At 41.5% G+C, this 25290-nt stretch overlaps 1 protein-coding gene and 1 long non-coding RNA gene across 4 annotated transcripts in view; one reads left to right on the top strand and one right to left on the bottom strand.

The window, feature by feature from the left end:
* Positions 1-18833, top strand: part of spata20 (spermatogenesis associated 20) — a 53521-nt gene extending 34688 nt beyond the window's left edge. For all 3 annotated transcript variants that reach the window (XM_062970567.1, XM_062970569.1, XM_062970568.1), the window contains exons 15-16: positions 352-432; positions 14979-18833. In XM_062970567.1, coding sequence (XP_062826637.1) covers positions 352-432; positions 14979-15149 — 252 coding nt within the window. In that variant the 3' untranslated portion in view covers positions 15150-18833. The remainder of the gene's footprint in view (positions 1-351; positions 433-14978) is intronic.
* LOC134296238 (uncharacterized) overlaps positions 1-25290 on the bottom strand; it is a 320710-nt gene that overhangs the window by 55680 nt on the left and 239740 nt on the right. The window lies entirely within an intron of this gene.

The raw sequence follows: 25290 nt of genomic DNA, 5'->3' as shown, positions 1-25290 counted from the left end.
GCCCTGCCCTACAAATCCCATCAAAGCATAGTACCCTCTGAGCATAGTGTGGTTTCTTTACTTGTCCTCTACTTTACTTTTTCTCATACTTTTCTGCTGGCGCCCTCACAAATCTGGTTCTGTTAGCTGACAAGTCCCACAGATTCAACCCAGAAATAGCATGAGTTCGTCCTATGGGAAGCACATTGAGAGAGTCTTCTTCAGGGAATGAGGACTGTTTTTCCTCTGATTATGAACATAATATGTAGTTGTGTTTTGCTGATCTGTCTCCACTGAGGACTTTTCTGTCTGCTTTTTCCCACTTTAGGGAACATTCAAGTATACCCTTAATTCTGATTTATTCTTGGACAGGTTGTTATCTGTGGCGATCCAAAAGGAGAAGACACCAGAGAGCTGCTGCATTGTTATTATTCTACATTCACTCCGAACAGGGTAAGAATCACACACAAGCTACTGGCTCCTCCGTGATTGAGTGTCCTCCTTTTAGTCTGGGCCTTGGTTGGATATTGATGAGTATGCCAGCAAATGGGAGATCCCATAAGAACGAGGCTGCTTAAGCAGCAGGAAATAGAAGATGGTTGTAGCTCAGTCAAGGCTGTTGAGCAAATGGAAGAGGGATGCCAATCCTAAATGGAATGGTCCAGAAAGTGTCCTCCCTAAGAAGCTGGCCTTTAGTTCAAAGTTCATTTTGAAAAAGGATAGTTTTTTATGGCAATAGTACAACCAGTAAAATTCTGGTGAATAAAAGAATTGAAGATGGGGCGAGGACCCCAGGGACAGGTGAGGCAGGGTTGTAGGCATGTTTGGTAGGGCTGAAGTATCAGCCTTTCAATGTCCTTCCTTTTGTGGGATACAAAACTAGGATGAGGTTTAAAACTGGAAGGCAGACAGAAAACAAACAATAACTTAGGCAAAAGGACCTACCAGTCCCCAGCAGTGTTCTCAATCCAACCAACTCACAGTACTGGCCGAGATAGATTGTTCCAAGCATCGGTATTTCCAGAACATAGGCAAGCAAAGTCAAAATGTACATGAGCAATATCTAATGCATATGTGGTAATCAAGTACAAAATAGCTAAATACGGTTTGTTGTTTATGAAGATTCACATAATAGCATTTCTAGCAAAACATAAATGACAGAGCCTAGCAAATAATATAGGCCATGGAGAGATGTCAGCTATTGTCAAAATGAAGTTGTTCAGGCTCATTAAAACATATCAGCATATAGCTGAATCCTTATTTCTTACTTTACACCAAGAAGCATATATCTGATTCCATCTTAGTGATGTTAGGAACAGCTGCTTCTGTTTCTCTGTCTAGTTGTGGGCTTTTAGATAGCCTTCTTTATACCGATGGTCAAGGAGTTGATTGTCGGCCAGTGATGCAAAAGTCCAGTTTCCCATAAAAAAATGAACAGTCAACCAAGACATTCCTACTATAGTTTCTTAGCCAAGGTGCCATCCTTTGTAGACCTTTATGTGAGATAGGAAGGCTTTCCTAACAATGACCCTCCTCGGTGCTGTGATTGCTTTACCAAGCTGCTGATTGCTTTTCCAAAGCAACCTGATTAGAAGGCCATTCTCTTATTCCTTCACAGCCTCTCCTCTGCACTTACGCATCATCTTTACATTGTATTCAGCAAAGCTCACCTCCTGGTAAAGGTATGCAGCGTTAGCTGGAAGAAATGAACAAATGCTAAAACAGCTCTAGAAGACTGTAAAAACAGTTACCAAGATGGGGAAGAGAGCACAACATGTCAGTGTTTACCTACTTTGGGATAGGGATGTAGGTCTTAGGCCAGCCTTGTTCAGCATGGTACCTTCCATACATACTAGACAACAAGTCCAATAATTTTCAGATGGAAGGGCCTGGTTGTGGAAGGCAAGGTTTTTGATATCACTATGTTATCTTGCTTGATTTCTATGCTCTGAGCCAAGCTAACTGCAAAGTAGACAACTATGGATGAAAACATTACAAAACAAAGAAGCCTTCCCATAGTTTTCTGTCTCTTGGGAAGTTTTTTTTTCTTGTTCTCTGACCTCTTATTTTCCCTTGATTTTGATGTCCACTTTTCAATGCAGTCCCTCCCAGCTTGTTACCCTTTTCATTCTCTGAGGTAAAGGCTGCAGCCTCTTATGTGCTGGGGCTACACTTTGTAGCAATAATAACAGGATTTTGTTTTCTACTCCTTTCCCCAGAAAACAGTATGTTCTAACTTTTGTCACATCTGTCTTAAGAGCTCTTTGTGCAGTATAACCCTCCGTATCCATGGGGGCTATGTTCCAAGACTCCCTTGCCTTTATACTTGTAATCACGGATAATAGCCAACATTATATTTTGACTTTATTCGAGCTGGAGGCATACCATAGAATAGCACTAGGAGACCTAGAGAGGCCCATAAACAAGAGGGGGTTGAAGTGTGAGTAAGTGAAATTGTGAATATCCAGTCAATAGATCAGGTAGGTTGTACTGTACAGGAAGCATTACTTACACTAGCATGTCTCTTACCTGGGCATTGGCTTTGGATGTCCCATGTATCTGGGTCATCCAAGAGATACCAATAATATGGAATAATGTTCTGTTTTCTTAGCAAAATGAATGGCCAAGATGATAGGCTAGGTCTAAGACAATGAGGCCTGCGGGGTTTATTTAGCTTTGGAAAGAATAAATGAAAAAGTAGGGCTTTAAATTCCTTAAGATGAGCCTTTATATTGCACAGATTCTTCTATCTCATGTAAGCCTGCAGTTCTGAAGGTCCATGGCATTTAGTCTCAACAATGGGCCTGCAATGTAGATTTGTCTTGGCAGACAAGCAGTCATATCTTGGCTATTGGTTAAAAAATAGCTGAGATTGGACAGTGATGGAGTGACTGGAGAAGTTATAATTTAAGGTCAAGATATCACATCTGCAAAATATATTTTGTGGCTTGCAATATAAATGAGGATTTTAATGTGGACGTTATGGGATTTGGAAATCTAACTGCACATGGAGCTGCTCGGTAAACATTAAAGGTTGTATTTGACTCTGCTGATACAGGCAAGCAGGAAGCAGGTGGATTGGCATCTATTTCTAAACCACAGATGCATCATGCTTTCCTTAGGGCTCACTTAACTACATGGGATTGCTCTCTACTAAATTATATAGTACTTTGGATTCATGTGCGTTTTAATCCTCCTCTGGGCATTCGGTGACTTCTGTAGGCAGGCCTGTGCTTATTGCCCTGAGCTCCTGGTTCTCTTCCTACTGATCAGGAAAGTCTTCCTTTTTATTTTTTGTTCTTAAAACAGCCTCAAGGGCTCAGCTGTCCCTTCAGTTTGTGCTTCTTGAGTTCTGATTCTTTTTGTGATGATGAGCAGTGTTTGTACAGATTATCCCATATTGTCACGTATGAGTCCACTTGTGGGGCATGCTGAGGTTGGCTTCAGTGTCCGCAGACCTTGCTGATGAAGAGTTAGTTTTGTAACCCAAATTGGAGAGAGCAAGAGGGCCGGAGTGAAGTGATTATTGGAGCCGGACCCCTGAAAGCAAAGGCTTTCCCAGCAGTTGCCATGTTTGGTAGGCTATATGGTCTGTCTCCATCTCATAGTGAGCTTGCTTATGGGAGGATCTGTCGAATTAAATGAAACTGGGAGAACATGAGGGGAATATTTGTGGCTAGATATGCCTAAACCAATGTTAGGAAATAATCCTTTAATTTTTGGACCTTACCTTCCAGAATTCCTCAACCAATGACCATGCTAGTTCAGGGATTCTAAATATTGTAGTTCAGTAAGTGATTTTTCAAGCTCCAAACTGGGATCCTCTAAAAATGTCAAGGTATGGTTGACTAGTAAAAGGGCAAGAGAAACCCTGCTTCGCTACTCTTTTCTCATATTGAATAATCATGGAGCAGTAGGGATAAAACACCTCTATATATGTATGCTTTATGCTTTCCTGAAGTGCTGTTTTACAAAACATGAGGAAGGTAGTATGGTGTTTGAAACTACCTTAAGACACAAATCTTAAGCTGTGTAGTTGCTTTCTCATGTTCCAAATCAGTAAATTTTAGAGAGCAAGGGATGCTCAATTACAGCTTCTTTTATCCTAACCTACCTCACAAGGCTGATGTGAGTATAAAGTGGGAGTATCTGCTGCTACGAGCACAATTCTGGAAGAAAGCTGAATGTGTGTATCACAGGCGAAAAGGAGGATGAGAAGGATACGAAGAGTTGCATGAATAATGGTTTAGTTATACATGGTCATAAACAAGTCGCAATGGATGCTCTCCAGCACCAAGCTATATAATACAGCGTGGTGTAATGCTCACTGTAAAGGGGGGAGGGGGGTAGTATTTCTGTCACAGTTGCATCAGGACATCAATGAATGTCTCATAGAGGGAGGCCACAACAATGCACCTCTTGAATAGGAAAGGAAAAATTCTCAAGGAGCTGTCAAACACCACTGGTGAGGAAAGGGTAAGGGTGTGTATGTGCACTCTCATGGCACTCTCATGGATAGATCAGCCATTCCTGTGACAAATGTTTGGCCCTCAACAGGCAACGGTAATGTGAAGGAGGAAAATATCTGACCTCTTCCAGACTTGCTCCTGCTGTGCTCTATGCTGCACATGGAGCCCTCTTATGTTGATGTCCATTACCTGGGTCTTTCATGGTTTTGCTTTCTGTTTCCCAATCTCTCTCTCTCAATCTCTCTCTCTCTCTCTGCCATCTCTTAGAAGGATTAGAAGCAGTGACCCACTTTACAACCACTGAAAGCACTGTGTTGGCAGCAGGGAGCCAAGCCTGCTCGTGCCACTGTTAGTAAATTACTTCTTTTCCAACAGCTGCATCAGCTTTTTGTTCTCTGCAACCTGTACAATGTTCTGGGAGGATCTCCTCCACCTGCAAACTGGAGGGAGGGGCCCCAGAGAAGGCAGCATGATCAAATCAACCAGCATGGAAATTAAATTCAGTTCTCACTGTTTTAATTCAGTTTCCTCTTAACAAGTACAGAGCAATGGAAAAAGAGTTGTGATAGTAAAAAAAAAAGGTGAGGGAGGAAAAAAGGAAATTCACCAAAAATGACAACTTAGCAATTTGGGGGCATGAGATAAGGAAGTGGCATTCAGTTGGTACTCACATTCAGCTTTCCATGTGATGAATGTGTGCTTGTGTGTGGGGGCAGGGGAGGAATGTGATGCTAGGTATCTTGTAAAGTCCCTCTATTCAAGGCCTGGCTTTCTGAAAGACCCATAACTTTGGACTACCAGTCTTCTCTCTTCCTCCTCCTGCAGAATATTTCAATGGCCTGTTGACATCATTTACTCACCATCCTCAGGTGCATTTGTCACAAAAGAAATCTCAGCTCTAGGATTCACCAGAAGCTCCCACTGAGATGGGATCAGTTATTTCCTTCAGAAATAGAAAAAAAAGAGTGGCACTTCATCTGGTTCTTCACATTACTACTGGAATCCAAAGTAAGCTGCCAAATCTGTGTAACGTCAAAAGGTCCAGCACAAAACACAGAACTGGAACCAGAGTGAACTGTGGGGCTGGGACTGTGATATAACAAGTTCATAACATGCAAAAATGTGTCAATAGAAAGGCAACAAAAGTATTTTGCTCTGGAAGCGAAGCCCTATGAGAAACAGCTTAGCGAGCTTGGTATATGTTAGTTTCATATAGATCCTTTCCGCATCAACACTGCGGAATTAGCAGATCTAATTTCCCCTTTCCTTTGTCTCCTTGGTGACAGACTACTCTTGTAGTGAGATCAAGCAGAGCACTCCTCATCGGCCTTTCATTTTAGCCGAGTTCTGGATGAAATGGGCCTGCCCCTATTGCTGTAGTTCCATTTTGCTTTGGATTGTGCCAATGTGGCATAGTATGTCGAGTGTTGGGAATTAGGGCTGGGTAGAATGGATTTCAAATCACAATTCATCTTTCATTATTATTAAGTATCTTTGGGTATCAACCAAAGACATCCAACAGAGTTGTTGTAGGGATACATTGCAGCTGGAGAACAATGTGTGATGCCTTGAAGTTCTTGGATGAAATGTAAAAAAAGGGGAAAATATTTCTCTATCATACTTCTGCTTCTGTGCTGTTGCAGATGAAAAGGGTACCATGGTAATCACTACGGTCTTGCATGCTGCTTTTCTCTCTTTTCCTCAATATGCTATGTATGCTATTTAAGAGAGCCCTGGGGCACCACAACAGTGCCATAGGTTTTGAAGTCAGCACCTGGGAGGTTCTGGCTCTAAAAGATCTTATTTAGCTTTCCACTGCCACTCTGTAGATTTAGTAAGAGGGAGCTTTGAGTCCTGCTGGCGCTCTGTCAGGCAGGAATAGAGAAAGAAAAAATGAATTGCACTGGATCAGGCCAAAGCTCTTCTAGTCCAGTCATGTGTCTCCATCTTTGGTCAGCCAGATGTCCCTGAAAGCTTGGAAGTGGAACAAGGGACAGCAAACAATATATTTTGTAGTGTGACTCAATCCTTCCTTAGAATTGAACATATGATCTGTTCAGTCATTATTATAGTGCACATAAATTCTTTTATTTCCCACTTTTTGTTGTAAGAATTCAAATTCCTGAGCGCTGGGATCATCCTTAGTAATAGCATGAGGAACGATAGAACCAGGGCATGGATTCCTTCAGGGGAAAGAGCAAACTAGTTCTAATAAATGTGGGTAACAGCTGGGCTCAGAATGGCATCATAGGATATTTTTGTACACCCCAAACTCAGCCTCTCATTTAGCTTCTTCAGTGCTGATTTTATGCTATGGAAATACAACACACTTGAAGGGCACAATAATTAGGCATCCATCTATGGTTACACTTTTTGACATACTTTATATTACTAACTACCGAAAGTCCGCCTGATGGGCATTTATTGTGACTTTCAATATTTTCTTAAATAATGCATTATTAAGGTGATCCTTGAAGTGCTTTCTTGGAGTACCTTTGTCTGTAATGGTGCAGCGGTTCTTAAGGAAGGAGACTTCCTAACACTGCCCCATCCCTTAGTCTGTAAAATGCTCCCCCAAAGGATAACTGCCCTATGTCCTCATTGGTAGCATCTAGATGCCAGACTAAAACTATGCTTCCATCAGTCATTCAGGACTTGATATTTTCTTACTGATTTTAAACATTTTAATATCTTAACCTTATAACATGTTACCATCTCCTCCAGGAGATGGGTATGCTGTGAAGACAAGCCAAATTGTGAGATTTTTAAAAATACGAGCACATCACTTGGCATCCCTCTTTGCATCCTGAGTGCAAGATGCTGGTTGTCCTCCATTTCTTGGAAGACACCTGTGTGTGATTTTTTTTAATGTGTGGAGGTCAGTGCACGGCCGGTCAACACACAGTCTTCATAGATTGAGGTACCAGCAGTGGTGTGATTAACACAATGAGAGTGGCTTCTCAGTCTGTTGTAGCCTTCTTCCGCCTTCACAGCCGTTGTAACATGTACCATGTTATCCTCTGCCTGCTCCGCTGTTGAGGTCTTTGGGTCTTCAGATTGTTCTTGGTCTGGATCCTCTCCTGTGGCCACTCCAGGGAGTGTGTTACTCCCGTGGTTGGGCCCGCAGGTTCATTGGAACACCAAGCCCCCTCACCACGTCAAGGTGACAATCCATTGAGGGGGGCTGCCAGGATGTATGTAATCAACTGGGTGATTCCAGTAATGAATTCTCTCACATAAAACCAAAACAGCAATATTCTGCTTGGGGTGAAAAGGAACTAGCAATCACAAAGATACCTATTTTAGGGTTTGGAAAGAGAAAGCAAATTGAACTCATTCATGTAAACTGTTACTAGAGAGCCTACTTAGAAGGCTTCCCTGGGCTGAAATAACAAGTGAAAGCAAAATTACATGGGACACAACTCTTTCAAGAGCCAGGGTGGTGTAGTGGACTATGACTCTGGACTATGACAGGGTTTGAGTTCCCTTTTAGCCATGGCAGTACACTGGGTGACTTTGGGCAAGCCACACTTTGGTAGCATCAGAGGAAGGCAAAAGAAACGACCTGCTGAAACAAATCTTGTCAAGAAAATCCTTGATAGGGTCACCATTTTGTCTCCCAAATTATCCGCTCTGGATACCTCTGAAATATGGACAAAGTAATATTGGCTACACCAACTTTATCAGATAACACTTCTTGGAGCTACAACAGAAGGAGAGCACGAGAGTCAATTTTTCTGTTTTTCTTCTTTGTGCAGGGCTTCTTACATTTTCTGGTCCAAATGTTGGGGACAATAAGACTTACAAAACCAGATGGGAAGGAATGGCAAATTTGGAAAACTTTTTGGTTAAAGGCAGAACTAGAAGGCCACGAACCACCTTGGCTAGAACCGAGAATCTTTTGGCTCTTTATTGAACTGTTCCATATTTGAAAATTATGGCTTGGCACTGTCTTAAGCAGCAGAGTATTATCTTGCTTTGAGGTGGCCTCACCCAGCTAGGTTGATTGTTGATCTCTGGTAGACTGGAAGGAGTACAAAACGCTTCCTATTTGGACTGAAATCTTTTCTGAGGATAGTTGTCTTGGTGGTTCTGATGTATTTCTGTGCCTCCTCCAGCTCTCAACTCCTGGCTTGGTCCTTTCATTCTGACTTATCAGCTTAATTCTTGATTCCCAGGTTCTCTTATACCGACCACTTGCATACAGCCCAATTTTAATGCAAAACTGCCTTTCTTTGAAATGTATGTCTTGGTTTGGGTGGTATTTGGCATTCTTTGCAAAACAAATTCATATTATTGTTTCCTGCTCTTGTCAGTGTCGTCTCTTTTCTTTTCTTCCCACACAGTCCTTAACCTTATTTACCCTCAATACTGTTTAATTCTGTTGGCTTTGGCGGTCTAATTCTCTGATACCACAATGCTTCATTTGGCATGATGATCCTATGGATGCCTGTGAACAAAGGCAACTGGATCACCACAGCTGCTTGGATTAGATGTCAATGTGATAACAAATGAGGCTATGAATGGGGAGGGAAGAGAAGAATGAAAAGGAGAAGAGGCTTCCATCAAAGAAATAAAATAACTGCTGGAAATGGTCAAAATGTAAATATTCTTCATACGTGGTGATTTCCCCACAATCCCTTCAGTAAGTTCAAAAGTTGAGTGCTGAAATCGAGAAGACTCAGTGTTGCTCTCATCTAGACATTCCTTGTCCTTCAAAACCACAGACTTGTGTTTTTATATCATGCCCCATTCAGACACAGAATCTTAAGAGACTGGACTTTGCTTTTGCCTTGAGTTTGCTTTCTGGTTTATTTTTCTCTGCCCTGCTAATGGCCTAGGGGTAATTATGGAGGATTTCATTATCTCCTTTGTCCATGGAGTGCTAATGCCCTGGCTTTCCTTTATCCTGTTTGAGCAAGAGGACCTCAGGGAGACTGCAAGAAAGGAATTAATGCATTTCAGGTTGGACATGAATTAGTAATTAATCACTCCTAGAATTCAAGATAAAATGAACCAGAGAGAGACTGACAGACCAAAATGTAATAAAGGAAATATGGTAGAGATGGGTGGGTTGGGGTCATAGCTGTCCTGAAGATGGGTTGAATGCACCAGGGAGATTGTGCCAGCCAAATGGATGGCCCACAGGAGGACTGTATGGCCAGGCTTGAGTGGCTCTGATTGAAACAGATCAGTTGTGTCAAGAAGAGACTCCTTTAGAGAGGGAATCAAAAGGAATTGTCAAAGAAAATTAAGAGATGATTCTGGCCATTGTCAGACAGGTCAGGTGTCAGGCAGCAGGTATGAAGGAAAACTACTGGAAAGGCAAAGTATGCATGATAGGGCAGGTCATGGCAGTAGAGTTTATCAAGGGAGTCTTTGAGACCTAAAGTTAACTTTTAAGGTTATATCACTGCCTGGGTAATTCTGACTATGATTTTTTTTTGCCTTTCTTAAAATTAGAAGAAAAAATGTGTATAGGCCAAATGCTGGTTGAGAATATAGGTACTATTTGGAAATATGTAGATATGTTGGGTTAGAATGAAAGCTTTTTCAAAAATGTGGGTTGAGGCGGCAAATGCTGTTGCTGTCTTAGGAAAAGAAGGGTGAGTGTCAAACATTTCTTTAAATACATGTAATATGCTATTATCTATAACCAAATGGGAAGTGGATTTGTATTATTAACTTTTCCCAATGATATTAAGTAGATACAGTTGTGATTAACACTGAGGTTGCTTCTGGTGATGAGGCAAGTATAATTGTTTCACCCAAATCTATATTTATTTGTGCAGATTCAGTAAATACACAGAGTACAGAATATATTTCCAGTCACATTTATTCTTTGTGCTAGCAGAGAAAGCAATGTCTTAAGTTGCTAGTACCTATCTTAAGCTGCTTGTACCACCCACCATAATCTGTAAGAACGCCATTTTGTAAATTGATCCCTTGTTTACTGGCCAGTTGACAGCTGACAAGTATGAGAGCAAGTCCCTTGCACAAGTAACAGGCAGGTAGGCAGGGCGCTTAACATTGCTGTCTTGAGTGATGGTTTCTCTCGGTGACCACTGGGTAGAGCTGAGGGATGGTAATAGTTCTCGGAGCTCTTTATCAGTCTGCAGTACAAGATTGGCTTTCTAATATCACCTGACTTTCTAGAACAGAAGGATTATAGGCTGCTAGAGCATATAAACATCTTCTGAAAGTATCCAGAATCCTTATAATCCTCCCCTCGCTAGAGGGAGCTTGTGTCTAATTCATCATACTTCCAATTCCAACCTGATGATGCTTCACAGAAATGACAGGTCACCTTCCTTTTTCTTGGCATCTGCTATGGGGGAATGCTCTTTCTTAATATAATAATAGGACTGAGTATATTTTTGTTTTTTAATGGATTGCATGTGGGTATTTATAAGGGAGTATTTGTCTGCATGCATGCCAACACACACTGCAGAACTATCATTGTAGTTTTCTACACTTCTAATTCCCATTTCCACTTATTTTTTCCTTCCCCAATAAAGTAGCCTGATGGTCAGTGCGTGTGTGCATGTGTGCACCTGACACACAGAGAGAAGTTCTTTGTCTTGCAATGACAGAAGTGCTTAGTGTATCTCCCATCCTCTGTGATATCCACTTGGCCTGTTGTGTTTTACACCTTGAACAAAGGTAACTAAACCTCGCTCTTGACAAGTTTCATCTTGGTGCACTTTCTATTAACACCCAGGACCCAAGGGAGCTAATAATAATTTCTGTATTGTAAAAATTAATTAGCACTGCAGACGTTCATTTCTCAGGCATGATTAGAGAGGATTTCTAACAGGGGTGACCTGATGACTGCGGCAGGCGCCTCTGCAGCTTTGATGGCCTAGAAAACACCCAGACGGCCCCCGTTTGAAACATCACTGGAGTGAAAGAGCAAGTGGGCTGTGTGTGTGTTTGCATAGGAGAAGACATGGGGCTTTTTCCAGGTGTGAGATGAATTTGGGAATATAATGAAAGAAGGCTCTTGTCAGTAGGGAAGCTGTCAAACGGAGAGAGTTTACACCAGGGAAAAAGTATTTAGAGAAGCAACCAGGTGTAATTCAATTACAGTTCACATGTCCCTAAAAGGACAAGATGAGGGGGGAAGAGGGACAAATGCAGAAGCATTTAAGATGTAAGAGTCCTGCCTTTGAAGAATGCGGCAAACACTGAGCAATCTGAGAATGTTTATAGAGACTGTACTTTTGAAAGCACCAAGGTTGACACAGTACAAAGAGCTAGCAAGCAGGTGGAGTTAAACCTGAGATGGGGAAGCTGACAAATTCTTTTCTGAAGCCATGACTTCTGAGATTGCATTTTAGCATTGCTATTATGGAAATAATAATACAGTGATGAAATCTTGACCCTTTATTGAAGTAGTAGTAGTGGGGTGTGGAAGCGTCCTGCCAGATTCATGCATGTGTCCTGCAGATTTCTGCCGTAGGGATTCATAATGGAAGAGGGTATGTGCGATATTCTTTCTGCATTTGCATGGAAGAAGGTAAAATACTGGTAATTGTTGAGAGAGCATTTGGTGACATTAAATTTGATGTGGATAATGGGACGAACATCACCTGATCCTCCAGTTGGTCTTACTCAAGACCAATACAATTCTCCAGTTCTGGTATATGGTGTACACGATAAAACTAGTTTATGTCAGGCTCATTCTCTGCAGGCAGCAGATCCAGAAGACCAGCAGTTTCATTTATGGTTCAGCTTCTCGCATAGTCTTGAGCTCTCCAACAGTAGGAGAGCAGCAGTGCTGGCTAGGATTTGAGATGAGACTTAAACTCAGGCTATGGATTCTACACGTGTGAAGGAAGCTGTCATGATATAAAAGTAATTAATGCCATTTGAGTTCAATTAGAGTGTCATCTTTGAAGTCTTCTGGACCAGAGGGGTTGGTGACAGCATTGTGTTGATCACAGCTTAGTTGTGGCACAGATGGGGTTGAAGGGAGGAAGGGTATAGAAAGGTCAGGAGCAAAGGCGTCCTTTCCCCAAACTACTTCGCAGCTCCAGATCATGTGGCCCAGAGGTTGGCTGAAAAGAGACCTGCTTGAATGAGTCACATGTGACTCTTCTCCTTCTGTCTAGAATCTCCCCATCAATGAATGTTGATCCAGGGGAATACCATGAGTTTGTTTACATGGTTGAGCTCCTACTAGAATATTACAGAGTCTAATATTCCGGGTAACAACTTGCAAAAAGCAATCTCCCCAGGCTTCATTGCCTTGAGCTAAGTTCTTCACCTCATATTTGAGTTGATAGCTATGAAGACTCTCAGTACCAAAAACAGGTGGTGCTGTGGGATGTCCTGAATTCAACCCCCTCCTTTCCCCCAGCTGCTAAAGACTGTTGTTTTGTTTATGCTGCTTGTTCCTTTGAGTGAACAAAGGAATTGTGGGAGAAGCTGCTGGTTGTTCCAAAAAGTCTTTGCAGGCATTGTCAGAACTCTATGACTGGGAAGGATCTGGAAATCATCTAGCTGAAATGACTGCACTGGAGCAATATCTTCCATCCCAAATACTCTGAGTTCTACACAGACTGTTTGGTGTGGAATTACTGTCCTTTGTTCACTCATTTTGTATGAGTAACCCTTCCGCTGTGGCCAGTGCATGGCATCCTGGTTTTTTTTTGTGTGTGTTGCCTTTTTGAATATTTTCAGAATGATTTGTAGCATTTTTTTTCTGTTTAAATGTATTGTCATTCTGTTCAACATATGTATTCAAAATCATGTGGAGGCTTTTCAAGACTACTGAGTCTTGGATTAGAAGCTTTCTTCTCATAACTATTGTCTGTAATTGCTTTTTGTTTGTGGAGTTATTCATGGGTTGCCCCATAGCCAATTCCTATTCCCCACAGAGTGACTAATTATTATCGTTTTTTTCTTATTTTTTCTTATGAGAGTACACTATTTTTTTTAAAAAAGAAGCTAGTCTTTAAAGCCTTTATTGAAAAGATAACTAACCAACAGAAAGTGTGCGAGTAATGCTACTGATGCAGAAAGTCATTTCAAAACAAAAAATGAAAGAGGGAAATATCTAATTGAACTTGCAGAGGATATTTTCATAGAATCATAGAATCATAGAAGAGTAGAGTTGGAAGAGACCTCATGGGCCATCCAGTCCAACCCTCTGCCAAGAAGCAGGAAATCGCATTCAAAGCACCCCCGACAAATGGCCATACAGCCTCTGCTTAAAAGCCTCCAAAGAAGGAGTCTCCACCACAATTCAGGGGAGAGAGTTCCACTGCCGAACAGCCCTCACAGTGAGGAAGTTCTTCCTGATGTTCAGGTGGAATCTCCTTTCCTGTAGTTTGAGGCCATTGTTCCGCATCCTAGTCTGCAGGGCAGCAGAAAACAAGCTTGCTCCCTCCTCCCTATGACTTCCCTTCACGTATTTATACATGACTATCATGTCTCCTCCCAGCCTTCTCTTCTGCAGGCTAAACATGCCTAGTTCTTTAAGCCGCTCATCATAGGGCTTGTTCTTCAGACCCTTGATCATTTTAGTTGCCCTCCTCTGGACGCTTTCCAGCTTGTCAACATCTCCCTTCAATTGTGGTGCCCAGAATTGGACACAGTATTCCAGGTGTGGTCTGACCAAGGCAGAATAGAGGGGGAGCATGACTTCCCTGGATCTTGATGTTATACCCCTATTTATGAAGGATTATTTTGTCTACCCCACACTGTGAGCTGGGGACTGAGGATTGGTTTTGGGTGTGGTCTGTGATTAGTTTTTGGTCATTGGCAGGTTTTTGTTAATATGGAAATTGATGAACACCCATGCAGGGTGGGAGGGAGTCCTCTTGAATCACTTGTTTAAGTCTTGGGACTAGGGAGGGGAGGGTAGAGACTCTTCTTCGGAGTGACCCTGAGGCTTACTCCCCTGACTTTGGGGGCTTGGGACCCGGGAAGGAGAGATCCTCAGAGAAGGCTTCCAAATGCGGGAGGTCTGGGGAGTGAACCAAGTTTGGGTTTTTCTTGGAGCTCAGGTGTCTTTGCCCAAGTTAGGTGGTGGGGAGGTTTAAGAGGATACCTGTGCTGCCACCTTTTCCACATCAGTATATTCTCTGTCCCTTTTTGGTTTTTGATATCTCTGGTTCACAGTTACAATAACTAGCTCAATAAAGATGACATGTTTTACCCAATGTTTTGGTGTGGTCTCATTATTTCACTGGTTGAACATCAAATACTCTGTGTCACAAGCAGTGAGCAAGAGAGTCCATCTATTGTAGAGGTGCCAGAGGATTGATGTGAGAAACCCCTGAGGGTTTAACTCAGGTTAACTAACAAAATTAATTTATGCTGCATGGGATGGGTAAAAATGGATTTTGTCTTAACTATAATCCAAAATAATATACTGTGGTGTAAAATAAGAATTACAAATTCAACCAGTCTGATTAACTCCATTTTTCCATAGATGACATCTCACCCATGGCTGTATTGTTATGTGTGCATGCATATTTGTATAATATTGCATTACTATAACAGTTTTCCTCTCTGTTTCAGGTGCTGATTTTTGCTGACGGGAACACAACAGGATTCCCATACCAGCAGCTTGGCTTCCTCTCGTCTCTAGAGAAGAAAAATGGGAAAGCTACCGCTTATCTGTGTGAGAACTTTGCCTGCTCCTTGCCTGTCACTTCGAGCCAAGAGTTGCGCTGTTTGTTGCTGTCCTGAGGATGCCATGCTTTGTGCCCCTTGCATTTCAGTGATCAAGAGGAAAGAGACCCCTACATTTAATAAGGCACCATTTAGCTACTTGGCCCTCTCAATAAAGTCGCCTTCAGACTAGCTTAGTTCTGGCCACTTTCAACTTGTCCCTTTGTGTTATAATAGCATTTTCTCATCTTTCAATCCAAGGAGATGCATAGTCAGTGGACTTCAAATTCACTCAAGGGGACTAACTGCCTTGGAAGGTGGTAGCCACTCCTTCTTTGGAAGTCTGTAAATATTGGATGGGTGGGCATCTTTCAGGGTGCTGTGCTTGTGTGTTGCTATATGACAGGGCTGGACAAGTGGACCTTGAGGTCCTTTCCATTTCTTTAGATTCCACGAGCTTTCAAGATGTAGAGCAGTGAAATCATTGTTTGAAATAATTTGATGGGAACTTGTGACATCTCAGATCTTGCTACAACTTTGACATAATACAGGGTGTTTGATAAAAGAACTCCCTATTCACCATTTAATTTAAATGGTGAATAGGGAGTTCTTTTTCAAACACCCTGTACTTAATCCCATTGAACATGTCAAGTGTTTGTAAGTGTAGGTTTACCATACAGTTCAGGCATATGGTTTGAAATTAAATGGATAATTTTCCTACCTCCATCACACACTAGCAAACTATCTGATTTATTCAGGAATTCTCAATTGATTTGCCATCACATTGTAGAGAGTTGTTTCTTCCCCGCCCCGCCCCTGTTTTCTTTGTGAAAAGAAATATCTCTTCTCCTGGACTATGATTTTTGTTCCTGGGTTATAAATGTCATTTCCTAATTGGTTCTATCATAAACACATAGGAAAAGTTTATTAAACTGCAAAAACTTTGTCTTTGCAGGAGGGACATCCTGCTATAGCACATTTTTCTCTTGTTTCTCAATGATCCTTCTCTCTCTCTCTCCTTCCCCGTGTTGGAAGTAAGAAGGAAAGAGGGAAGGAAGGAGAGGAGGAGAAAGGTAACACATGGCACACACAACACACGGGAGGAAGGCCCCCAGAAAGGAACACTATATACTGCCAATCTTCCCTCTGTGAGCAAAAGGTAATGGTGGTGCTTTTTCTCAAAGGGGTATTTTGGCTCCTCCCACAAATTGCGTAACTATCATTTTAAAGTTGAGAACGATGAATACTGTCACATGACGGAATTGGCCATTTTGCTCATCTCTCTGGATAATTTCCAAAAAAGTCACTTGCCAACCAGCTCAGAAAGCATCTGAAAATATAACCCTTTGCAACCCTTTGTAAACACCAAGATATCCCTTCCCTGCACTTGAAGCTTATGTCATGTGATGAACACAATAGGTTGCCATTTCTTAAGCAGGTGGCTCAGTATTATTTAATGAATGTGATGAAGTGGAGAGAAGGTTATTCCTCTTTTTTGCAGGAATTACGTCATTTAGCTCCCAACCTTAAGTCACCTGACTCAAGGGCCAGGTTCCCTTTTTCCTGGATGTCCAAGATCTTTAAATTTTGATTTAGGGTTGTTTAGGGAAATGAGCCAAGTCCTTTAATTCCCACTTAGCTTGCCTGTGACAGTTTCACAAGGGGAAGCCCGTCCTGCTTCCAACAATAATATTTCCATGGAAGGACATGTTTGACAACTTCTTCTTCTTTATTCGTTCAGTCGTTTCTGACTCTTCGTGACCTCATGGTTGTAAACTCTAGATATGTATATATTCTGCATTGGCTATGCTGGTATATTCGAGTGGCATATGTAAGACATGTGAGGTGTAGAGCAATTCATCTGAAAGGAACTAAATACGGAAGAGTCATATTGATTCTGAAATGTAGCTTTCTTTGGTAACATTTTTATAGGTCTAAACATGACTGTGTTGCTGGAGCAAATGCTAGGGAGAAACAACATGAGACAACCACCTCCATTCTGCCTGCTGGGGACTTCAGCAGGTATTTGGAGATCCTGGGCTACATGAATTGCCTCCCCACTCTAGGGTTCTTATTATCCTAACTAATGTGTGTTGTAATTTTAAAAGATAAGGAGAAATAATATTTTGTGCAACTCTGGAGAAACCATAGTGCAAAGTTATGATATCCAAGACAGTTCCATTCCAAATGAAATAGATGGATGGCACCAATATATCTTAATAATTCAGAAAATGCCTTGGCTATATCACCTCCCCTTGAACGGTATAAGGCAATATCTGGTAATGTATAATAGAATCTTGACTTTCTTCCCCATTTCTAAATTAAAGAGCAGTTTCTTCCCATAAATTAGGAAGGGAAAACTGAAAATGAAAGGGCAGTTATCACATACTTTGGGTCAGTAATTGCACCCTTAAAGACCTGTACCTACTGCATTATTTTCCTGATGTGACAGTACTTCTTTTTTGTATTATATCTGTTCAGAATCTTCTATGAAACTACCCAGATTCACAATAAGAATATTTTATTAATATAATTATTCTGACAAAATAGATGTAAATAAATTGGCTTAATGTGAGTATAATTTAAAAACATATTTTGTAGAACCTGTTTGGTTTATAGAATTTAAAGAACACACAACTTTAAAGCATAGAGCTAGGGAATACTTTTTGTCTCTGCAGTACTAAAAGATTAATCATAGCTGATACAGAACCCCAGTGAGGAGCCCAGTGACTGTCTTTCTGTGGAGACAGGAAAAGATAATTTGCAATAGCATCATTTATGGTTTTCTTTCTCTTGTGAAGTCCATCTTTTTCAAAACATAGAAGTGTTACTTTTATACTTCATCTCCCAGAATTAATCAGCTAATATGTTGGGTATTATGGGAGATGTAGTCCAAAAAGTAATTTTTCAAGGCTTGAGTGTATGTTTGTGTATGTATGTGGGTGTACACCTTCAAGTTGCCTATCAACTTATAGAGACACAATAAATTTTATAAGGTTTTAGTAGGCAAGGAATACTGGGTTTGCTCATTCCTTTCCTTCTTCTTTTACTCTTCACTTCTACTTGGGCTCCTCCATTTTTGCATTTCCATACCTTTCCTTAAACCCTGTTGGTTCAAAATGGGCTCAATGTATTTGATTTAAAAAGTCCTTGAAGTCATCAGTTCATCCAGCACAAGGGTATAACCTACTGTGCCACCTCTTATCATTAGCATCTCAGGACAATCTGGAAAAAGTAGGGAGTGCTGATGTCATTTTCCATGTAAGATGACAATTAACTCTTAATAAACAAGTCATTTTCACTTATGGATGAGCAATTCTCCAAAGTGCTACCCCAACTGAGGCCTTTGAATGGTGCCGCTGGTTATGCTAGAGAAGTTTTAACTAGAATCAGAGATGTGGAACCAGCACAAAGGCTGACATGTGAAACCAAGAAGCTTTGCACTTCAGCAGAGTAGAGCATGCTGCTGTTCTGATTGTTCCCCATGGCAATGTCGGGGCTGTAGAGACTGAATTATTCAACATCTTTACCTATGGTGGAGCTGAATTTGCCCTTCATCCAAGTGACAGCTCTCTTGTTCCCTTTAATTTTCCCACGTCAGATATGCAGGAGTTGCCAGGAATCAATATTCTGCTTGTGCCAAAGGAAAGGAAGGTTGGGAAGGAGGTATGCATGTGTCACTTTCTGAAGTGAAAGAAGCTATTTTAGGGTGCTTGTGGGATATGCAAAACCGATCCATAATAAAACCCTTGGGTGCTGCTAGTTGTGGTTTTCATTGTGTAACTGACTTGCCTCATAAACAGAATTTTACATGGGGACCAGGTGACATCTTCCACTTGAAACCCTTGCAGGTTTTCTTACTACTTTCTGTCAATTTTTCCCCCACATACACATAAAGAAGAGACAAACTATAAAGGAAGAAAAGGTGAAATAAAACCTACATTTTATTTTGATTTGTACTTCTAGTAACCATCCATCTGGAAACACTCATTGTTGTAAACAGAAGGTTCATCTGAGGTGATTTCCTACTTTTTGAATATTGTCTTCCTAATTTTAAATGTGCACAAGGTGCCTAGTTAGGAAGACGACCTGTGCACTTCATTATCCCATATTTGGAGGAAGTAGATGTATAACACCAATAAACTCCAAGTTGAGCGACGTAAGTCCTAAACTGAGGCAATTACTATTAGAAAGGTTCCCAATTTTGTTATTATATTTGTACCTATCTCTACTATATGGTGGACTGTGATAGTACCACCAGACTTATAGAGCATGGAAGGATATGTTCTGGAGAAAATATATTCCTGGACTTCCCATGGACATGCAGAACCATGGATAATAGTGAACCCTGTTTAAATGGAGACCTGGCCCAAAAATATCCTAGTATCCTAGAGTCATTCAGGAGGACCTAGGAAGTGCCTCAGGAGTACATATTTTATCGGATATGGATAGAATAACAATGCCTATAGTTATAGCAGGGTTTGTGATGGAGGAAACTATCTGATTGTTAATTCAGTTTTAGCCAGAATAGTAAATTAGCTCTCTGACTGAAACCCACCAAACTTAGTTGGAGAAACTTGGGATAAGGTTGCAAAAGATGTGCATTGCCATCTATTGAATCTCCAGCTGGACCTCTGCCAATCTCTTTTCAGGTAATTTGAACTCTGTCACTATTGGCAGATGCTGGGCTTCTAGCCAAGCAGTAGCAGAGAAGATTTTGAGCAGGACAGAAAGGTCTCCCGGAACAAGGATTGTGTAATTCTGTGCAGCAGAAGTTCTAGCTGTGTTGTGACAGTGATAGATAGATTTTGTTATGGGGTCCTCTGGCCCTGCTGCTGTTTCTAGGAGTAAATTAGATAGCGGTACTTCCAGACCTGATAGGAACACTTTCACTCAATGCTTTCCCAGTTCCTTCATTAATTTTTGCTTTGCAACAAGGGGATCAAACCAAAGCCAGAAAGACCCAATCTCATTCCTGCCTGTGTATACTTGTGTTCTGGTGCAATGGGGAGGGGCACTTCATTTTAAAAAGCACCAGCATGTGGGTGAGGTATGGGATGTGGAGTTTTCCCAATGTTTCTCCCATCAACCCTTGGGTTCTCCAATCAGCCAATCCCACCAGTGCTGCCAGGTACAAAAGTACCTCTCAGGCAGTCCCACCACTGTAGACAAATGTAGGTTTTCTACATTTTAACCCAACAAATATGAAGATCTTTTGTGGTCTTCTTCATTCACGCAGTCGCTTCTGACTCTTCCTGACCTCATGGACCAGTCCACGCCAGAGCTTCCTGTCGGCTGTTGCCGCCCCCAGTTCCTTCAAGGTCAAGCCAGTCACTTCAAGGATACCATCCATCCATCTCGCCTTTGGTCGACCTCTCTTCCTTTTTCTTTCCATTTTCCCCAGCATCATGGTCTTCTCCAGGCTTTCCTGTCTTTTCATGTGGCCAAAATACTTCATCTTTGCCCCTAATATCCTTCCCTCCAGTGAGCAGCTGGGCATTATTTCCTGGAGGATGGACTGGTTGGATCTTCTTGCAGTCCAAGGCACACTCAGGATTTTCCTCCAGCAACAAAGTTCAAAAGCATCTATCTTCCTTCACTCAGCCTTCCTTATGGTACAGCTCTCGCAACCATGGGTTACTGTGGGGAATACCATTATTTCACTATGCGGACCTTCGTTGCCAGTGTGTTGTCTCTGCTTTTCACTATTTTCACTTTTGTGATACTCACTGCAATTACCAAAATGAAAGCTTTTCCTGATACATACCTCAACTGCAATGTCAGGAATTCCTTTTGTCCTCCTGTGGTACCAAATGTGGGGATAGTCTAAATGCCGGCAAGGTATTTATTTCTGATATTTCTACCCCGCCCTTCATAGGTACCTATGAAGATTTATGCAACTTCTATTCTGAATGGACACCACAACATAAAACACCTTGTCTGAATCCAGTTTCTCATAAATATTGCATTTTGAGAGGCCCACAGTGTAAAAAAAAGAAGTTCTTTATTTGGAGAAGTTAAACATAACACACCAGATTATTTGTTATATTTGATACACCATACACTCTCAAACACCACTAAAACTAATCTCATACCCCAACCCAAGCTCTGTTCTCTCACTCTCACTACAGTCCTAGTATTGTCTAATCGAACATTAAATTGTCATTCACCAGCCTTACGCAAATCTCAGACATTACCACCAATCCTCATTCACTCCAACATTTTATTCTCTCTCTGCTCCCAACAGTCTCATATTCTAATATGCAGTCAACAAAACAATATTTACAAAATACAAGTGCATGACATTAAGTGGATCTTTCTACTTTGTCATCAGGGTTGATTCTGGCACCAGAGAACCACAAGAATGATAGGCCACCAACAAATTGCTTCTACTGCCGGTGAATGGTGCAGGATTAAAGTAAAATAAAGGATCTTGAGAAATCCTGATCTTGGTTACCAGAGGGCTATGAAACTCAGTGGGTGACCTTGAGATAGTCTCTTTTTCCCAACCAGGCCTAGCGCACGGTGTTTGGAGAGGGAAACTTCACTGTACTTTGAGTTCATTGAAGGTAAGGCAAGATATAAATGTTAACAAGTAAGTAGTGGCTTTTAAAAGAAGGGGTTCATCAATATAGCAGATCAAAATGAATTGGTGTTACAAATTTCTTTTCAGTATTCTTCTATAGGTTGTTACAGCTAAAGCGGAAGGAGAATCAGAGAGATCTGTATTTAGATTACTTAGCTATAAACGTGACTGGATGAAGCCCTGGAAAGCAGCAGCAATCTACACACATTTAATCAGAAGTCAAGCCTCCTTAATTCAAATAGGGCTTACTCCTGAGTATGTGTTCATAGGACCCTGTTACTTTAGTCTTAGACCCGCACTGTACAATGTGATTCATCCTGATCTATGAACGAGTTGCTCTGCATCTAGTTCCAATTCTGTGCTGAGTTATTGGCTTATAACTGAATGGCTTGGCTGTTCTGGAATTCCTAGGCAGGTAGTTGCTCATAGACTAGCTATGTATGTCACCCCGTTGAGCTAATTGGTGCAACCCCAGAAGGAAGAGAGGGTCAAAGAGTGACACTGTTAAGCCAAGACTTGACTGCAAGCAAATCCCAAGGTGTCTGTTGAATGCATGATCAAATACATAGTGAAGGAAAGGGCTTTAGCTGAGAGGAAAAGCATGTACCTTGCATGCAGAAAGCTCCAAATTCAATCCCTGACATCTCCAGTTAAAACATGTAAGCACTGCTGGGCAATGTGCAGCCCTCCTAAATTGCTGATGTTGGATGATCACTCGCATCCACATTGGCCCGCACAGCCAGAGTGGAGGGCCCACTGAAGCTGTAGTCCAGTGGCAGCTGTAAGGCTGCACATGACTCCTCACCCCCCAATTTTATGTATCAGAGAAGTGAAAGCCTACAGATTTTGTGAGCCACGGTCAGCCAAAACAATACCGGGCCATGTGTCCTTACTGCCCAGAACCCTGTGAGGCAACGCTATGCATAGAGTAATCCACACATGCAGTTTTGTTTGTATATATTTGTGTATACAGAAGACAGACAATAACTTTAGGGATGGCCTTTTAGGATAATCCTATGAGATCACTTTGTGAGTATAATCATGATTCAGAATTGTCCATGCTGACTGGGAGTTTAAACCCCAAAGTGGAACTTTTCTAAATTAGCCGATGATTACACAATAAAAGTGTCATGTTTAAAAGGTCCTTTTTCTAGACCATCACAACCATGTTCCTTGTTCAAGTCGAATTTCACAGAACCTGATGGGTGCCCATTTTGGGTGTCATGTTGTGTGTGCCATTTTGTGCTCATTACATTTTTGGGAACTCTGCTTGATGTTTCAAGCAAGCACATGCTGACTTGTCTGACTAGATTTGAAATAGGTTTGTATTCTCCAGGACAATTTGCATATTTATTTGTAATTAAATATATCTGTCCACATTGCGTATTTTAGGAGCCTAGTTTCTTCAATTTTATTAAATGTTTTGTCCCCATTTCTTCCATTTTATTAAATGTTTTTCATCCCGTTGGCAACTTTGTTTTGTGGTCAAACTCCATTTGAAACCACAAAACTGGGTGGTGCTGGTGGTTTTGCATTAATAACTAATGTGGTATTGAATAGCAAAATAAGGAGCAGAACATGGGCTCATTTTATTAAAAAAAATTGGTGTGAACATTGAAAAAGTAACAGTGCTGTGTAGAATATATTACAAAAGTAGCTTGGGTACCCGGTGGTGCCTGGGTTATTTCAAAAAGGCATTGTTTGTTTTGGGGTGTAAAAGGAATAGGAAAGGGTTAAGGGGGAGACAGTGGGTGCAGTCATGCAAATTCCACACCAATGGAGAGAGAAAGGAACCCTGGGATGTGGAGCTCACTATAACCTGCAATGTCAGTGGAGGGAGTGCTTTCGGTGGGTCCTCAGCACTGTGGGTTGTAGCTGTTGAGGCGGGAGGCTGTCTGTGTAAATGGATATCTCTGCCACATACACACATACACATTTTTCACTTTTATTATGTGTATAGATATAGTACACAGAATGTAAACCTAATGTTTATCAACAAGCAATAGAAGAACTCTGTTGTGTGTTTGATAGGAACATTCAGTATGAAACTGAGAAGCCAACAGTCCCTATGTCTGGGGGCAGTGATGTTGCACTGAAATGACACATCTTTCTGGCAGTGCCAGAACAGGACAGAAAATGAAGTAAAATGGGGGGGGGGGGGGGACACAATAATGAAACCAACCCTCCATACCCACAGATTCTGTATCCACAGATTCACCCATATATAGCTTGAAAATATTTGAAAAGAATCCAGAAAGCAAACCTTGATTTTGCCATTTTATATAAGAGAAACCATTTTACTATGCCACAGTATATAATGGGACTTGAGCACCCACCATTTTCGGTATATACAGGCAGGAGGTAACCTGGAATCAAACTCCAATGGATATCAAGGCCCCAATATACTGGGGATTCCCACATGTTGTAACATTACATTTCGCATGTGGACCTCTGGTGGCTGGGTGTTTCATATTTCATATTTCAGGGGATGTATAATACCATATTTCATCAATTGTAAGACACACCCTAATTTCAGTATCACCACAACCACCACCAATATATATATATATATATTTTGAAGATGTTTTAAAAAGGAAAAAGTGTTTCTTGGAATTGAAGAAATACAGTGGTATGCATTGAACCTGCTGCTTGCTTGCTTGATTGGTTTGGCTTTATCACCAGAATAGCATAGCCTAGAACAGGGATGGCAAATTGGTGGCCTTCTGGAATGGACAATCTCCCTTGGGTTATCATCCTAATGGGAATGCTTGGGTGGGTGGGAGTTGGAATTTATCTTGATATTCATTTTGCTGTTCCCTGACTACAACATGAAGATATTTATACAAGTGAAAAATGAGATGAGTTTTCTGAAGAAATGCATCTTTCTATCACTATTTGCTGTGAGCAATTAAAAGATGTCTCCTAGGGTTTGATGTTTGGTTTAGGGTTTGCATTGTGTGTGTGTGTGTGTGTGTGTGTGTGTGTGTATGTGTGGGGAGCATTTCTCTTCCACCCGCAAATGCTGGTGATATTTTAAACCAGACATACAAATTCAACAGAGAGTTCTGACTCATAACCTGGACTAGCGAGACTGCACAGCAAGCAAAACCATCATGTCTCTCAGCAGGACAGCCTGCAAAAGAACAACTCTCATTCATGATAAGGGGGGTGGGGGGTGGGGGGTTGACTATCTTATGTTAGCATGCCAGTTATTTCTACTTCACAAAGATAAGAAAGGCGGGTTTGTTTCCTACATCATCCATTCCTTGTCTGAGCAGATGCTGAAACACCATCCCCAGTGATGAGGAAAAACCTTGGTAGGAAACATTTCCCTGAGCTACTCCCTGCTTTTCTGCTTCTGCGCCTGGTATTCAGAGGCTCCACTGTGAAACAGGCTGTGAAATGCTGCCTCCTCTATCCCACCTCTTGCCGACCTTAATGAGTGTCTGCAGCAATCTGGACCTATGCCATGGAGAGGGGAAGTGAGTATTTTGTATTATGTGCTTGCCAGCTGGTTGTGTCCAAAGGTTTCCAAGGGGATGTTCCAGGAATCAAGGAGAGGCAGCCAAGAGAAATGTCTTTGAAGTGGGAGAGGAATTTTGCACCTCATCTTATGAATGTATTTTCTTGGCT

The sequence above is a fragment of the Anolis carolinensis genome, chromosome 2 (genome assembly GCF_035594765.1).
Source record: "Anolis carolinensis isolate JA03-04 chromosome 2, rAnoCar3.1.pri, whole genome shotgun sequence".
Taxonomy (NCBI): Eukaryota; Metazoa; Chordata; class Lepidosauria; order Squamata; family Dactyloidae; genus Anolis; species Anolis carolinensis.
The sequence above is the reverse complement of the archived record's forward strand: the minus strand, read 5'-3'. Positions and strand labels throughout refer to the sequence as shown.